The 19,322-nt window shown below is 37.4% G+C and overlaps 1 protein-coding gene across 1 annotated transcript in view; it reads right to left on the bottom strand.

The window, feature by feature from the left end:
• The window catches only part of PCCA (propionyl-CoA carboxylase subunit alpha), a gene marked incomplete at both ends in the record, with an annotated part of 259,645 nt that overhangs the window by 93,705 nt on the left and 146,618 nt on the right, over window positions 1–19,322 (bottom strand). Inside the window, one exon of the mRNA XM_079540566.1 lies at window positions 6,839–6,941. Within this exon, the coding sequence (XP_079396692.1) occupies window positions 6,839–6,941 (103 nt within the window). The remainder of the gene's footprint in view (window positions 1–6,838; window positions 6,942–19,322) is intronic.

Raw genomic sequence — 19,322 nt, 5'->3', positions numbered from 1 at the left:
TATATGTCACTGTATAATAGAAGGTCATATTTAGAAATTGAGAGGAAAAATTTCCTTTCCTCCTGTAGAAGATATAGGACTTTCATCTTTTCCAGCTCCCTTTCCTTTTTGCTTTAATTCCTATAGATATGTGCTTTTCACCTCAGTTGATACAGGTCTTACATTTCTTTTATTTGATTTATTAGTTATAAGGAATGATGTGCCTGAAACATATCAGAAATGGAAAATACTAGTAGTTATGACTCATTTTCTTATAAGATCATTAATTTTATACTGATAGGACCAGGAAACATTATTCTTCTGCATGGTCTTCTGAAAACGTGGTACTGAACAGGCACTGAATTATGACCTCGCTCCATTCACAGTTGTATTTAATGAACTAAATGTTTGTTTAGAACAATTTCATTCAACATTGTTACATTGTTACATTATAGCATTCCTTTTCATGCTTTACATACTTCATCTGCATTCCACTTGACTCCAGACCTTCTCAAGTGTTTTTTCTCCCCAGAGAGAATTCCTAAAATAGATTTTTTTAATTATCCTACCCTTCAGTTATAAAATTTACAGCATATAAGATTTTCCCTAATTAAATATATCTTATATTTTAATTTAAAGTAAAAGCTTAATCATAACAAGATATACATGAATTGACTTACAAAAGTAAAGAACATAGATAGCTACTTAACTATTCTATGCTAATGATAAAGGAAGTATTCAAATAACAATGGCACTGATGCCTTAGATCTTTCCTTTTTTATTTTCATTTGCATACTACACAGTAAGTTTTCTTTTCGAAAATACTAAGAGGTACGGAAGACAACTTCACACCTCTGCAGATACTTAATAAATTCTTTACTTATTGTTAAAAAGATAGGGAGGGAAAAAAAAGCACTCTTTTTACCTAAAAATTATTTAAAATATTAATCAGTCAACTCTTCGTTTGGAAGCATGTGAAACATTTGAATGAGCTTCACAACATTTCCACAGAGATTCCATGCCAGTATGACATTTACTGGATCTTAAATTTGAATTTAGGAAGTGATCCAATATATTGTGAAAATGGAAGTCCATCCTACCAGTAATCTGAACACATAATTAAGCTTTCTCTGGTCTTCTTATTTGGTGTTTGACCTACACAGGTCCCTTTGGAAACATATCAAATTTCCATTTGTTCAAAGTCACTTCTGAACTATTTCACCTTATGCTTTTTTTGAAAAAATAAACAACTTTCATTCACCACAACTTCAGTGATAAGAAGCTACTTTATAACTGAAAACATCTGGAAATTCTTTGTCAACTAAACAGGCTGGAAGATGAATCCAAGTGGTCTGGGAAGGTATGCATCTACTACAGAAATGAAGAACCCTAACAGAGAGGGCCGTTTTTTAACATGAAAAAGAACGACAACAATTACTTCCAGAGAAATCATGCAAATCAGCAATAAAGAAATCCCAAGAGAGAGGATTCCTCTTTTATAGTAAAGAATCAGAAAATGGACTATGCCCAAAAGTTCTTCAAGAATGCAGTATATTGCATAAAAACCGCCACAAATTCTGTGCTGAAAGGAAAATTATGTCCTCATCTTATGCATACAGCAATAAACTTCAAAGAAATAACCATGACTGTATCTCCTAAAGTGTAACTACTTAGTGCTGGTATTCGTCATTTGAGCCTTTGGATTCACCCATTGCTTTTTTCCAAAACATTCTTCAGATGTCTACTTCTCTTTAACAGGGAAATACTGAAGAATATTGAAGGAATTAAGGAAGGTGGGTTACAGCAGTGAAAAGACTAAACTAGTCAAGTAGTTATTTGTCTTGGGTTTACCAGCAAACTCTGTACTTTGTAATGGTAAAATGGTATAGTGGTGGATCCAATAAATTGAACTTTATTATTGGATTAATGGTCCAGTATATTATAATCTCTCTTGCTTAGACCACTTTCGTTCCATGCTACTATCCTTATTATACATTTTAACAGTATTACTTCACTGAATGACACGAAATTCTTCCACAATTCAGAAGGGCAGGTGATGACACTGAAGTCCTACACACACAGCAATGAGTAGGGCTCTCATCAGTGGGGCTGGGGAAAGCAGCTCCCATTCAGTATCATTAGCAGAGAGTCTCCACGCTGGCTGTGAGCAGTCTCAATAGGGCATGCAAAAAGGCAACTAAGCTACCATAACTTGGGCCCAGAGGAGGCTCAGTGGTTGACATTTAGCTCCCTTCAGACACGTGGCACAAATCAGTATGGCACAGGGAAACCACACAGCAGCCACGTTTGCTCAGTACATGCAGATTTATTTCCTTATGCTTTTGCCTCTTCAGCCCTTCAGTGCTCTGCAGAGCACTCAAGCTTTGCAAAGGAAGAACAGACTCCAACCTTCACCAGCAAAACTGGATTATGTCTTTGTACTGAAAAAATGAGAAAATCAAAACTTGACAGCCAGAATAACAGTCAAAACGGTTAAGATGAAATCAATTCCTGTCTGAATTTGGACAAAACAAAAAGTTCCAGAGGTTGGTTAAGGGATACTTTCGGGCTATTTATTGCTGTCGTAGGCTATTTTTATTGCTATTTACGCTGTCTCATGTAAAGGAAGGTATCTGTCCTTCCTTAGAACTCTATTTTAATAGTAATTCTGATTGTTGGTCTTTTCAGTTGTAGCGAGAGGAAAAATTGTAAATTTAAGGAAGATACTGACCAAAGACTAGAATCTGTTCTCCAAGTACCTAAACAGACATACATGATAAACAATTAGTTAACAAGGATTCTTCTAGCAATTAATACATGGGAAGAGGAACACACATACACAAAAAATACATTTATATTAATTTAGTTGGAGAGTTCTTGTTATCTAAGATCATCAAAGTTGCTCATCTTATACAAACATCAGTGTTATAGCATAGAAGTAGATGGCTTCAGAATAATAATAGATCTAATTCTACTCTAAAAGAAAACATAGCAAATTGGCATTCACAAAAGCTTTCAGTATCTATAGGAAACAATAAAGCTAAGTACTTTTTGTTCTTTTCACTGTTTCAAACAACACTGCCCGTGCTTGATCATTTATTTTTAAGTCCTTCAGCTTTGGGAAGCAAGGCCTCTAAAGTGGCTGACAGTCAGCCTGCACTAAGGATCTCCGTTACAAATCAAGTGGTTAAAAACAGATGGCTACAGAACTCAAAATCCCGGAAAATAAAGAGCAGCAAAAAGCAGTTAGTGCTGCACTAAGATTCTCATGATAAAGGAAGAAAATCACAGATGACCCATAGACCAGGATGCTGACAAATGATCCTCCCGTGAACAGCAGGAACCATGGGGAAGCCTGCTGCTCATGCTCCCTACGCAGAGAGCAAAGCACCGCACAGTGTGGGGCGGTGAGGTTTCGGCTGGTGAGAGTAGAAGAGTTAAGGAAAAAAGAAAGAAGTCACTGTTGGAAAGGTCCCAGTGGTAAACAAAGTAAATCAGAATGCGAACGTTGCTGCTGCAATGCACAGTTGGCAGCAGGAGTGAACTTCTGAAGAGGAATGTGAAGGCGGCCCTCCCACTGGGCTATCTAGCTGCACTATGGATTCAGCTACCCTTGTCATGAGCCACAAGGGGACACAGCCTACTAAGTCAGGAGCCCATGTCACACCAACTTCATAGCGAAAAGTAAATGTGGAAGTTCAAAAAGTGAGGCCTGCATTTTTGACAGCAAAGTTCATAAAGAAGGCTTTGAGTCTTTCCGTGTTTTCTTGCAGTATATTATACCTCCTAATCAGAAACAAGATTTCTCATTCCTAGTCTTCAGCTTTTCTTAAGTCAATTGTTTTTCCATTGTAAAGTTTTGAATAATATATCAGAAGATTTTTGACTATACTGTATTTATTCTGTTCTCATCTGCAGCATAGTCCCACGAGAGCCCCAGCAAAAAAGAGAAAGTATTAAAGAACAGCATGTCCTCTGCTATTTGTCCTGTAACAAGGAAAAACAAGCGTACCTAAACAATCTTGGTATTCAAAAATAGTTTCCTGCTTTGCATAAACCCAAGCTCAGGATTTCATATCGACACTTTCAAATTTAAGTGAGATAAATCTTATGGTAATCATGAAATCCACCCGCTATGATTTACTTCATCAGCAAAGAAATACCCAAGATACAAATAATTAAAAAATTATCTGTAAATAGTCTTGGTTAGGGCAGAATCAGAACACCAAAGCTACTGACTCCAGGCCTCCAGACCCCCTTCCCTACCCTGTGGCTACCCAAACCCGTATTCTTCCTTTCTGTTGCTTCTAACTCTCCTGTCCAACTTAACGCACCGCAGGGCTGCACAGAGATAAGCAGGACCTTTGCAGGCCTGCTGCTCTCCTCTCTGCCCCAGTGGGATTCCCACAGAGCATTGCTTGCCCACAGCAATTTTCCTACAAGGGAAAGTAGCAAAGGGGGGCCAACTGACTTTGAAATATAAAGGAATTTACAAAAGTAAACAAAAATAAGGACATGCTTAACTACTCGCTCTTGTTTAGCCCAGTAATGCCAAACAACTTGATTATATTGGAGGTTTTACTGTTTGAATAATAAACTGAAGGAGTAGCAATCAGATTCCGCACATGCCATGTTATAATGGGCTTGCACGAGCTGTAATGCCCATGCTGCTGCAACATTAGAAGTATTTAGCAGCTCCAGATTTTGACAGATTTGGTCTGTGGCACAGTTAGGAATGATTTACTGTACATTAAAGTTGCTGCATGTCAATAATTACCAGCAGCAAAAGCGTAACTCCTTTCTCAGTTAGTGCACCTTGAAGAGATATAGTGCAGCTTGCAACTGCTGCTCATTAACCTAGGAATAACTCATATATAAGCTTATAATTTCAGTTACCTTCAACATCAGTGGACACAAAAGCACAGAAGAATGCTTAGGCCTCCTGGCTATAAACCTTCCTTAGTCTGACTTAAAGATAATGTTTATTAAAATTAACCAAGTTAATATAAGCTTGAGCCTAGACAACTAAATAAAACTCAACTAAATCACTCAAAAATGCATGTGCTACCCCCTTAAAAAGCAGCAGCCACTTTCTAACCCTCAAAGCTGCATATAGCTCCAGGCTGACTACTGACAGATAGCAACCTTGCAGCTAAAAGGTGGAAAGGCTGGGGGCAATGACAGCTCCTGGAAAGAGCAGACAGACCACTGCCAGTCCTGCCCTGTTGTGACAAGGCTGTTGTGCTGCCTGAACAACAGGTTGCAGTGAAGTTCACAGAACAAGTATAAATTTCACCAATTTAGAAAAAAGGAAAGTGTTCCGACATGGCCTTACCTCACAAAGCACAATTCACAAGGGGGATAAATGTATCAGCCATGGTACGGTGCTACATTCTATGGACTGAGTGAGAAAGTCGCACTGAAGACCTCCCAATATTTTTTTCCTAAGAGAAATTAACACTACAACTGAACTGACCTCCACCTTTGACACTTCAAACAGTGAGTTTGCATGAGGGAACTTTAAAAGGTGCTTATGGATTTTGTCCACATGCTTTTTTTCTGCACACCTATGATCCACATGGAACAGGAAGTATCTCTGGTCTCCACTCACACGTTTATCTTATATTCATCTGGAGTATGTATGAAACAGTGCAACAGAGAAAGATGCACTGTTCTAAAAGAAACTAGTTAGGCATATTCTTGTCCTACTTAGGCCAACAAAAAGATGTTTCAAAGGCAAAATTTTTATTTGCTCAGTTTCACATAAGTGAAAATAATCACCTAAAAACATTACCGACTACAACTTCTATACTTCTTAAATAGAAATCACAGTAGAGCAAAGCAAGAGTGAATCACCAAGACAATACTGTCTTTGCTTGATGAAATATTCATTTAAACATCCTTTTTCAAGTAAATCTCATGATTCTGAATATGACCTAGCTGTAAACACCACAACTAAAAATATCATGAAGCAGATGTTGCAGAACATTCTTCAGAGAAGACTGGCAAGAAGAGCAAACAGAGGCAGACTGGGAGACTTCTGAGGTTCCTCACAGTCTTGTCCTGTATTTCAGTGATTCTAGGAGAAACTGACTTTCTCAGATCCCTTTGAAAACTTTTGCCTAAGAGTTAACAGATGCTATGGAAGTGAACTATTTTTAAAAATCTCATTTTATTATGGAATTACTATTAATAGACTTAAAAAGTAGTTCTCTCTATAAATCTACTGTCTTAACACAATTCAACCAGCTTGCATCCTGGCTTTTTTCTGCTGAACACAGCATCACCATTGTTCTACTGGCATAGTCTCGTCTGCCTTTTATACTGACAGTATTGTTTAAGTAATTGTTTCACAATATTTGTAAAAATAATAGTTAAAACGCATGCATCTGAAGTGATTTTACTATGCTTGCATGCAGTTTTACTACTTAGGTGTCAGATAATTTAATTCTAGTGTGATTATATATGCAACTTGCTCAGTTCTTTGTCTTTTTAATCACTGAACTAAGCTAACATAATGTTTCTCAACATTGCAGTTATTTTCTCACTCTTAAATATTTATAATGGAAGCATGAAGACCTTATTTCTAAACAAGACACTAAAGAGGGTTGTTAATTAAAAAGCTAATTTAAGTGCATTAAAAATGTTCCACAGACATGAGCAGAGAAAAATCTCTATACAGTCACACTATTTAATTAACATAGAGTCTTTTTTTTTTTTTGTAATCCAGTGTTATTCCTGCTAAAGACGAGACAAACATCCATGCTTGGTAACTGAACAAACAGATTATAGTAAGAGTCAATGGCAATGTAAATTGTCTCAAATGGACTGAAAATCTTGGAAAATGAGCAGAACTTACAGAAAATGATGAGCCATCCTTTGAAACTGCAACAGGGTAAATCCCATCCCCTAGATGCACAGAGAGCTCCCAGCTACTTCTCTTTGATTTAGCAATAGGAATTCTAAAAAACAAACAGAAAAAGAATTTTTAATAAATTTCACATTTTTCCCACTTAAACCAGGAGCACTTTCCTCATAGGATGGTCATGAAGGATATAAAACATCATTAATTTATAGACACAACCAGGAAAGCATATTTCAAAAAAAATATTGGATACTTTTTTTTTGTCAAATGAGGTATGAAGAGAAAATGCACTCTTTCTTTCTTTGCCTTGACACACTGGCTATGCTGATAGTTATGGGAAGCTCTTAAATACATCCAGCACTTGCTACAGAATTAATTCAAACAGGATGAAAAGCAGATGAGAAAGTGGGTTGGCAGAAGAATAGCAACACTGATAGCTGCAGCATTCTTTCTATGTGCAAAATATAAACGCTAGTCCTTTCATCTCATTCTCAGTAAACCTTAATTAAAGTCCAATTAGACACAAAAGATTCCACCAAACCCGTAATACACACAATTTTATAATGAATGTATATTTTATAGAATTTCATCCACAGAGTCCTTCAAATAAACTGAAAAATGACTGTGTATCACAACCCATACACGGGATTATATCTGTTCCCACAGCAGTCAGTGGCTGCACCAGTTATCAGGTAACACGAGAACCATGAATCTTTCCAACTTCAGCTCAACGAAGCGTATCTGACAACAAGGGAAACAGACCTGAAGAGTCATTCTTGTTAATTCAGAGTGAAGTAAGTAGTTTTCGATATTTTATTTAAAATGTATATTTGTAACTTTGATTTATTTCCTTCCTGCACAGCTTCCCACATCTCTTCAATTTTCTTGTAACAACATGTGTCCAAAGTAGGCTGCAATCTTTTCTGGTACATCAGCAGAAACATCAGCAGATGTTTCTACATCAGCAGTCTCCTCTGTAGCTTAAACAAGAATGTACAAAGGTGGAGTTTAACACCATTAGGACAAAGGTGCATTATTTTGGCACAGCTTTTCTTCCACACTGACTTCTACACATGTTCAGATTCTCTGTAGGAAATGTACAACACTAAGCTCACCACATTTGTATCTTCTTTACAGGTATAACACTCATCTATCATAGAATGTTTCAGTGCAGTCTTCAGAGTCTTAAAACTTGGAAACACATTTTTCTGGATTGTGTCATATGCATTCTGCTAAGGATTCAGGGGCCCAGTGAACCACATCTCCCCCAAAGGAAATGCTCGGCGTGTCTGGAATCAACAGGGAGAAGCACCTGAGTCCTCCAGAGGCACAGGAGAAGCCAAGGATAACATACCGACTTGCTAAGGATTTACGCAATTCCTTTAAGAAGGTTGGGTTTTTTCAACATCTAAAATATAGGCAAATAGAAACTCAGGAATCCAAACAGCCAAGAAGTTTCTAAAAATTGTGCTTTGCAATGTGCCTGAAATGGGTAAAATCAAAACATGTGATGCATTAGCTAGACTAATAGATGCATTTACCATTAGTTACTCTGGATGCAAGCCAAGCAGTCTTATACCACCTTTCACCAAACATCACTGATCACTTCTATAACCAACACTCCTCACAAAGTTCATAATATTGAAAATAGCGTGTTCCCATGCTAGGGATGCCAAGCATTATACTTCTCATTCAGTATATGGAGATAATTGTCAAAATGAAATGGAAATGGCTTATTAATGGAAAAGGTCTATGGCCTATTGGGTGCAATGACATTTCTCAGCACCTCATCTTCAACCTTCTTTATGTCACCAAAACATTTACACTGGCTGATAGGAAACATTACAGACACTGGAGTTCCTGAAGAAGAGGAACTGAGGAATTTCCTGAACAGGTAGCAGGCAGAGAAATGTTTTCATTGCATTTCCTGGCACAAGAGCAACAGTAAGGAGGAATGTAGTGGACTATGGAAGAACCCAGCTAAATTCTCTATAGTATTCTATTATAATAACCAACAGTGCTCTATAGAAACTTCACATTTCTTGTGTAAGAAGTAAGACCTCATCTCAAACACAGCTTAGTAGGATCTGCTTCATTGATGGCATGAGATTCCTTATAACCCCGCTGGCATGCCCTTGCTTCATATTGCATTTGACTGGAAGTGACCTCATGAATCTGGCCGCTGGCCATCAAAGGAAAGACAGTCTTGTTCTCCAGCAGGGATTATTTTTGTTCAGTCCTGTCTTGCTGAGCTTTGTCAAGTGTATCTCCAAACAGGATGCATGCCTCTTGAAAGGCATGACTATGATCACTGCTTTGACGGGGTTTCAAACTGCCCCACAGGCATATAATTTCTCTCTGCAACACTGGTGGTCAGGAGGGCAAGGTCCAGAGATGTATCTAATAGCAAAGTACACTGCAAGTTTTATGTCCCTTCTGGAATTGCTGGATTCTCTTGCACAGGGACATTTTTTAGCTTTGCTAAGCAAATGCCTGGGGCTATGTAGCTGATCTACAACTATATTGACTAAAATAGATATGTACACTCTCTCATAAGAATTCTGCTTTTTCTTCATTAAAACAAATTCCTTTAAAAAAATTTTTTTCAGTATTTTGATAGGATTTAAAGGTTTGTGGGGTGGGGTTTGGTTTGCTTTTTTTTTTTTTTTTTTTGCTTTTTTTTTTTTTTTAATATATGGAGACCCATTTGGATGCCTATGCGTGCAACCTATCATAGGGTACCTGCTACAAAGTTCAAAAGCAAAGGTCAAAGTCAATCCAAGTTTCTTGAAAATCAATGGATAGAAAGCTGATCAAGCTGATCGAACCTGTGAACTACTTCAGAAATGCTGAAGTTTCTATCACGTTAAGAAAGGGAGAGGGGATGTTTTGTCTGTGTGTTTTTATAGCGTATGAGATGCCCAAGTGCAGGAGAAAGCCCCTCAGTTAGGACTTTTGAATATATGCTCTACTAGTTGATATAAACGCCACAAACTTCTGGCTGTTTTGAAAGATTTGAAACTTTAAGAATTCTACATACTGGGCTGAAATCTTAGATAGTTTATTCACATTAAAGAAAAATACTGGAAGACAAAATGATGCCATTTTTATTACTACAAAAGAAGCAAAAATTTTAATTGTTTTCACTCCAATCTCAGATTCAGTATCACAAAGTTCAACATTCCCTTTCTTCTCTCAGTCCTAACACATGAAACATCAAAGAAATGATGTGTGGAGATGACTGGCTGCAGGAAGAAACACAAGTTCAACAGCAAGCCGAGTGCTGGGTGAACAGGAAGCAGGCCACAGAGAGGCTGTTTTCCCTTGCCAGTATTACACACAAGGAGAGGGGGAGAGCAAAGGAGCACAGTGTGGCAGCACAGACAGGACGAGAGGGAGGAGGGCATAATGAACTCTTTCCATACAGTCTTCTCTGACCTGCCTTCCAAGGAGAAGTAGCACCAGCAATGGGGAGTGTACTACGAGGAAGGCGGATGGCCTGGCTCCAAGTCAGAAAGGTGTTACTCTAACCACGTAAGTTACAAAAACGTGTAAACGGCGTGAGAAGCAAAACAGCTCCTTTCACCTGCTTAGTTATTTCTTTTCAATCCTTGTCACTCAACTGCAGATGATGTCACGGTCTCCTAAGGCATTCCATACGCAGCACACTGCGTTATATTCCTTTTAGCCCCAGCTGCCACGACAGAAAATGAGAGACAGAAAATGTTTTGAATAACGCAGCCATTACAACTCCTGCTTTGCAAATTTTCGGTGAGGGACACAGAAAACTACTGAAGATTTTAGCTGACACACACTCGCTGCGCTCATGAAAAACAGACACTAGTTAAACTATTACCTGTTCTAGGCAGAAATAAATAACGAAAGAAAACAGACATTCACAAAGGCAAGGCGAGTAATAACTCTGCCCCAGTTTGTCCATTTTGATTGTCGTCAACCAATCGCATAGGAGGAACTCAATAAAACTACAATTTTCTGCAGTTTGTGGCAAATAAACTCCTCTCTCTCGATTACTGTTGATGATGTAATGAGCTATGATAAATGTCACCAGCTCCTAAAGGGTCAGGAAATTGCGTATGGATTTTTTTATTTTTTATTTTTTTTAACTTTCAATTCAAAATGTGAATTCTAATGCAGGGGAAAACTTAAAACATTTTTTACTTCTGATATTTTTGCTGCATAAAACTTCAGGTAAAGGCAGAGAAATCCCAAACTATCACAACAAACTCTCCGGTTATGAAAGATTATAAGCATTTGAAGACCACATTATGTGGCACTCTGTAAAGCTGCTTTTCAATCGTGCAATTACCTATTCAGCAGTTAAATAAAAGTGAAATATTGACTTAAAACAATGTTAATGGTCAAAGAATCATTAAGAAATCCTTCATCATAACTTTCACAGCAGGTGGCCTGTAAAATGATCAAGAATAATGTGCTGGATTCTGTAGCCACCAAGGTCAGTTTCTGCATACAAATCTTTGCGGGAGGAGAAAAAAAGACCTTCAGAAAGTGGGCCATTCATCTGAACCAAGTTCAGAGAATTTCCAGCACTGTGAAAAGATATGTTATGCAAGCACATAGATGTATTCAGTGGGGGTAGACTGAACCAGCTACATGGAGACTACAAAGGAGCCCTCCCATGGCTCATGAATAAGTCGAGGAAATGATCAGAAAAAAATGGAGAGATGTTTAGACAGATGGCCCACTTAAAATGCCTGGGACAGGGCATAAGCAATTTTAATGAAACTTTAGATCTACCATATAAATTGTTTCTTATTTTCTCCATACTACTCCCCCCCAGCCCAGAAAACTTGAGAAAAGCAAATAGAAATTTAACAACTCAAACAGGAGTATGTCTTGTAATATAAAACAGGAAAAAAAAGGAAGTAAATCATATACTTTTGAGCATTATTGGTTTAATAAGTTCTCATACAAAGAAATATCCTTCACAGAACCTTCAACTATCAGATGAATATAAAAGCAGGGAATGGATAGATTAAAAGAATTCTAAACAGAAATGTACTGCCAAACAAAACAAAAATCTAAGCTTTACTATCTGAGTACTTTCAACACTTTCCAACATAAAAGTTCATCGCTGCACAGAGAAGATAAAAGCAGCATTTTCACAGGATTATTTTAAGAAGTAGAAATTATGTGAAAGGAACCTAAGAATCTGGGAATATTTTATTCAGCAATTTGAAATATTTTTTCTATATGTACTCACACACACTTCTGCATATATTCAGATGGATTCATCTGTACATAAAAATGGGTTTCCCTTCTTTCTGCTTTATGGATGCATTATGTATACATAAGTCCTTTCACCAAGAGTACGAAAATATACCATCATTAGAGTAAATTATAGTTCTGCATGTGTCATACAAAATAATAACCTCTACTAGCCAGTGTGCCAGCTATCAGACAAAGGCTGAATTATCCAATAGTTAATGTCAAAACGGTTATGTCAGAATGGCTTTATATTGCACTTTCTTGCACATTAAGTTTAGATCAATAACAAAAATGTAAATTTAGAGATGTGAGCTATGTCTGAACAGAGACCACTGGAAAAAAATGAAATTATGTGGGAGGTAAACTATAAAGTAGAAAGCATTGCTTTAAAAGAACATTATGGAGTGAAATGTACTTTCATTCGAAGTAATATACATCTGGATGTTTCCTTTAAAGGAAGCCTCCTGGAGGATTGATACAAAGGCCTGCAATGCAACGTTTACAGAAAGCCTCCAGTGTCTTCATCAGCAAATCCCAGATCAAGGCAAAGTAATGAAATTGTTAAATCTAGATTCTGTAACTTGAGGGTGAATGTAGCTACCTGGATTTAAGTGTTGTAGCTCAAGCACTTTTGTTAGCTAACCCTGCAGACAACCTGAGGTCACCCTGGTTCACCTTCTTTCTTTCTGAATGTCTTTAGCCTAATGGGTCCTGCTTGCCTGCTCTACTCTAGCTTCTTGATAGCCAAGCAGGTGTCCAGGAACTAGAGGATCCTCTGCCAAAGCCGACTTCAAAGTCTGGAGGAAAAGATGTGCTCCAGGCACGCAGGCTAATATCAACAACTCTAAGTCTCTTAAAAAATCTTTTATAGCTCTTAGCTTTAAATCTATCAGGAAAAGGAAGTAAAATTTGCACTATTGCAAACTTAGCTGCAACAAATTTGTGCTTGCAGCAAATGCACCCAGAGAATGAAAGATCTCCATTATCCATCTCCTTCAGAATATGAAGATTCAAATTTACTTCTCAACTCCCACAAGAAAGAAGCCAGTGTCCAAGCAACTCTGGAGGAAATCATCATCTCGCTCTGCCTTTGCTTGGAAGGAATAAGAGTCATTGTTTAGGTTGGAAAAGACCTTCTAGATCAAGTCCAACCATCAACCTGACCTACTGAGTCCTATCATTACACCATGTCCCTTTGTGCCACATCCACATATCTCTTAAATACCTCCAGCATTGCATGAGAGGGACATCTGCCTTTCAAAGGGAAGTAACACAAGCAATAGGGGCACATACTAAGAAAAAGGTGGATGGCCAGACTCAAAGTCATCGAGGAATACTCAGATCACGTGTTCACAAGTACAGAGAAAAAACATTTGTTTTACATGCAGTTTACAAATCTATGCTTCTGATATTTTTCTAGCTATCTTTCCTAAAATCAGCAAAACTATTTACCAAGAACTACTTGGAAGCAGGTGTTTTTAATCAGATCGGTCAATGTTGACTTCTGTTGAAAGCTGCTACACAGAAAAAGAAATCTAATAATCTACTTGTCACTAAGAAAAAGTTTTGGGCAATTTCTCTTTCATTAAAATATGTAATTTTTCAACTGTGTTTCTATCAATTACTGCTGCTCCCTTTATTCTTCATAAGAGTTCAGGCAAAACTTGGTATTTAGATTCAGGCCCACTGAAAGAGTTATGCTAAGAAGTGCTTCACCCCTGCCAGCTCCTCTCATTTGAAAGCAATGAGAACATCACACAGTGCGGCACTTTTGAAAAACCATTCTGCCAGTTGGGAGTACAAAATATTTATTTTAGAATCAAATTTAAAACTTCTGCTTTGAAAAAAAATTTTGGCGTGACATTTCAGTGCTGTCTCTTATGTTAAAATAGCTTCTTTAACTACAAGTAATTTACAAAGTTAATCCCAAAAAGCACATCAACTCATCTTTCATCTCCAGAGATGCACCATTACAGCCAGCAACATCTGGTAGAAATGCAGCAATTCTTTGAAGAATAAACAGCGTAAGACCAAACCCAGTGAAACCTGCTCTATTTACTACATTAAGATCATGAGTGAGAGGTGACTGCTACAGTTAAAGGAGAGAGAATACGTCAGAATAAGGCCATATCTGAAGAAATCTGGCAACGCCATTGAGGTTAAGAACATCGGCCTTCTAAAAGGCCAACAGAGAATACCTGTCTGCAAAATAATGAAAAATAATACAAACGTTGAAGTTCACACATCTCGGAGCTGACCGCCTCTTGCAAACGCGGTTGCAACACAGACAAAAGAGTTCATTTAACAGCTTAACCATTTCATGTCACAGATCACTTCCATAATACCGCTGTACTGATCATATTTGCTCTGTTGTTTATTTCTTCTCTATGAGACTTAATTCAGGAATGTGAGGTTACGCATCCAAGATAGTACAAGATTCCAGAAAAGGATGGTCTGATTTTCCCTTCCTGGCTATCCCATACGCCATAATGTAAGAACTGTGATCATTTTGCAACAATTTATTTTTCCTGACTTTGGTCATATTTTCCGAAAGATGCACCTTTAGTGCATACACAGGAACCGGTGCTGGATGACAGGCAAACACGAACTATACATCTATCAATTCACAGATAAATCTGATCAGAGCATATGGCTACAGGCACTCATGCTATTTCCTGGCAGGCAATGCGACAGCCACATCCTCTCCTTGGCATACAAAAAAACATGATGTGCTTCATAGATTCTAAAGCTTTGTTCTCTATCTTTCCTGCACTCTATTCCCATCGAATGAAATTAATGCCGCTAATTCTGTTTGGTTAGAAAGGAAAAACAGAATATGAAAAAACCCTAAGAGTTCATTAAAAATTAATTTATATTACAAAGATAACATAAGACATGCATGTCTTCAATAAGTATTAATTCTTAACATCTAGACAATTATAGCACACTAGAGAGCTCCGATGACTCACATTACCATCAATACATCATCTACTGCACCTTCAGCTTACCTCTTCAGTTCACACCACAGGGCTTTAGACATGTGATATTAACCATAACCATAACACCCCTCTCCTCAATAAGTTAGTCCTCAGGTAGGCTAATCTACCTTTTGGTAACACTCATCTATTTTTATCACACTACTCAGAATCTGCGACACAAAAACCCAGGCTCCAATTACTTTAAATTATATGCATTCAAAAGATAAATCTCTACTGCACTCTATATATTATCATCCTTTTTATAGGATGCCTGCTATTGTTCACATTATGACCTCACAAATAACAAGAGAGCCAACAAGAAAAATGATGTATAGATTTCCTACTCACCTAAAACTACATGCAACAGATATGAATGAAAGACTTTCAGGAGAAATGATTAGTTAAATTAGGGTTATTGCTTGTTTAGGACAAAAATAAGATACAGGAAGAAAATACTGAAGTATTTGTAACAACAGCTCAGTATTATTAAATGAAACTTTTGCCTGCTAAATGTTCCACTGATTGTTGACTGTTCCAGTCAAAGCGGAGAAGTCAGCCTGTGCGGGTGGGAAGGACCCAAAGAATGGCAGTAACACAACTGCATGTAATGACTGACACAAAGTGGATTTTGTACTTCAATCCTCCTCAGTTTATTCTGGGGGAATCATGACCACGGAATATGAAACAAGTCGTATTGAGAGGGCCAAAAATCCATCTAATTAAGTATTCAGTGATCTTCAAGTTAGTTACTGTGATTTGTCCAAGGATTTGGGGCACTGGGGTGTGGGGGAAATGAAGGATTTAGAAAAGAAGTGCTGTCACTACTTCAAGGGCAACAAACAAAGAGAAGCTGTTGGTTTATGGCATCTCCCTCTCTGAACAGTAAGGGTTGGGTGCCGCCAGATGCAGATCTGGCTTTGAATTTCCATGTCTGGTAGAAGAATGTGCAACAAGGCCTGGAAAAAATCACTACTGGTTGGTCAAGGTGCATCACACCACCACCACCCTTGGCAGAGGGAGGAGCCTCAGAAACACGTACCACAAAACTGAGTTGAAACAAAAGGTTGAAGCCTAGGAAAAATAAAATGTAACAAATATCCCAGATTGTTTTTTTGGTTTTTGGTTTTTTTTTTGGTTTTTTTTTTTTTTGGGGGGGGGGGGGTCCATGGACTATTAGTTTGTATTACTGCAATACAAGTGTTACAAGACTGATTTTACTAAGCACCAGAGACAGACAGGATAAAGGCTTGTCATCTCCTTTCTAAGTCAATAGGTAAACATCCCTGGTTTCAAAAGAACCATGTTCTGCACTGCTCTTTCCTGCCCCGTCTTTCTCACACTACAGGCTTTGAAGATGCATGTTAAAGGGAAGCCACAGCCAAAACAAACTCCAAGCACCACATCTAATTACACAAATGTAAACCACTGAAGACTGGTCTGTGGTATATATTAAAGAATCATCCATAACCACAAAAGGAAAAGTCATTTGGGCAGCCTCAACACAGATCCAGAGAAAAACATTTAGGCATCTGAATACTTAATATGAGTCAAAGGATATCTGGATGCATTTCTTTGAAGACACCATCTAAGTATGTCATCTGAAATATTCTGACATGCTCAAGTTGCTTTACTTACAAGCAAGTCACTACAACATCAGGTTATGAAGAGAGCAAAAACGGTTACCTCAACTGCAGGCAGCAGATCAGTGGAAGATTTTGAGTTATCTCAGGCAGAACCAGCAAATAACAGCACAATTAGCAATATTACCTCTGAAATACTTTTCCCATTATGAGCAGACAAATCTACATTGTCACAGAGCAGGAAACAGACCCGTAGTCATACTTAGAAAAATGCATATAAAGAAGTGAGGAGAAAAAAAACCAAAGGTCATTATCTCTTGAAAATATGTGTATCAGGAAATCTCTTATCAAGAATGTGAAGAAAGAGCTCTCATGATTTCTGAGGGAAAGGTGGGATTCATTTTCCTCCAGAAAATATTTCTTCATCGTTATCACTTACACACGCACGCACTACAGGTATGCAAAAGCAACTTGACTCTCTCAAAGTTAGAAAGAAAGAAGCCTCAGCTCAATCTTATACATTTGCACTTTTAACTTCATCCTTAAGACAGAATCAAGCATAACTGCATCGAAGGTCAGCTTCTATACTGGCGTATCAAATTTCAGGCCAGCAGCTCTTTTATTTAAAATATGTTAGATAAAAAGGTAATACGCACTCTGTAAGAGTTCCCTTGAGGTTAGAAGCACCAATAAATTAACTGTTACCATATGTTTGGCTCCTTTTGGCAAAATTCAGCAGCAAAACACTGCCAAACCACTTTTGGCAGGTAATGATATTTGGTAGCTTATAGTTCAACTTGGGAAAAAAAGGGAAGGGGACGGAAAACTTTGGAACAGCATTGTTGCACACTGTTGAAATAAAGACTCTAACAGAGTCAACTTCATGGGTCTGATCTGTCTCCTCAAAAAAGAGCTAGATCAAATGTAAACTCAGCCTACCTAATACAGTACTGCAAATGTTTTGCTTTATAAAAAAAGACTGTGAGTATGTGTGAATTATTTTGCAAGCAAGAAGCTTTGTAAAATTAGTATTATGAAGTGCTAAAATGAATATTGTTAGTGTTTTCATTACAACAGGCTTATCTCATTGTAAATGAGCAGAGTTTGGCCTTCTTTACAACACTGTGAGTTTTTACATTTCACTAGTTAAAATTAAAAAGTTTTCCCACTTTTTCTGTCTACATGATTAGAACATGACAGTTAAAAATCCTTTAGTGCCACATCTATAGTTATAATTAGAGATGTAAGATATAAAATTCTGGGCATTTTAAGAATATCTATTGCAGATTTGTTTTAATTTCCAGCCAAATAGGTGGATGAGTACCTAGCTATTTTTCTACCAAGACAAGCTGAACTTGCTCTGTAAGGTCACAGATTACATCAGTGTTTTTTCAGGTATGAAAAGGTCTATTCCATTTCATTTCTGAAATCATCTGCAATAAAGTACTCCAACTGCATCATTACTATTATTTTCATTTCCAAAAAAATAGTCTGTTGCTGATGCCAGAAACATGACTTTTGTGTTTCAATTGCATCATCCCAAAAAATTCTAATTTTTATGCAATAGACCACTTGCTATTCAGTTTGCAGTCCTATGCACGTATCTGGTAAGTGGTTTTAAGCGGGCTGACAGATATAGGCCAGTTACTTCACTTCTTAGAGTCACGTTATTCCATGGTTAATCCCACATTTGCATTAATTTGATTACAAGCACTTACAGGTAGGTGTAATCCTAAAGCACAGGAGTAAGGATCACACTATAAGCTTCTGAAAGGTTTTTATGGAAGAAAAATATTTTTGCCATTCTACAAATGCTTGTCTCATTCATCTATGTGAGATTTTACTAATAATCTCCTCATTACTGTACTCACCTTCTCATTTTTAATATATATTTTTTTAGTTTTAAATAAAGCAATTTCTGCAAAGACTTGACACTGAAATCAGAGGCTTCATTACCCTGCAAAATATATCCACAGTTCAAAGTATTTAAGAGGGTTAAACAAAATGCAAACATTTAATGCAACATTAAGCATGTGAAATAAAAACTTGATTGCCTAAAGAAAGCATGCTATGCTGTTACCCTGGTGACAGGTTAAAAAAGGATTGTGAGCTGAATGGCTGTATGATATGAAATTAAAATGTTTCACATTGAACAATCCAAAATGAATTGGGAAAGGTTAGAGCAGAGGAGAGAGAAATCAATTCTCCAATGGCAATGGTGAATGGAAGTGAAGTCTGAATAGGATTTGCCAGTGGGGTGCAACAGCTGCCAAATATCCTGCAGCCAAAGAATTACAATAATACTGATGAAGTGTGCAAGAGCTTTTGGAATCATTGCAGGGAACAGAGAAATACTCCTACAATAATGAGGCCATTCTACGTCCCATCCCACTTTTGCAGCTGAATCAAAGGAAAAAGAAACGGTTGAAAATTGTAATACTCAATAACAAAGGTATAAATGAATTATCTATCCCTTCAATCAATATCTTATATTTAACTATAGCCTTTGTGAGTCATGAATGAAGCATGCATGCTAAAGAATAGACAAATCAAGACACATGCATGTAAAAGTATGCAGACAATATTGAATAAGAAACTTCTTCCCGTGTTATTTCGTTGATAACATTTCTACTGCAACAGTACTGAGAATAAACTATGCACTACACTAACAAA

The sequence above is a fragment of the Tetrao urogallus genome, assembly GCF_951394365.1.
Source record: "Tetrao urogallus genome assembly, chromosome: 1".
Lineage (NCBI taxonomy): Eukaryota > Metazoa > Chordata > Aves > Galliformes > Phasianidae > Tetrao > Tetrao urogallus.
The sequence above is the reverse complement of the archived record's forward strand: the minus strand, read 5'-3'. Positions and strand labels throughout refer to the sequence as shown.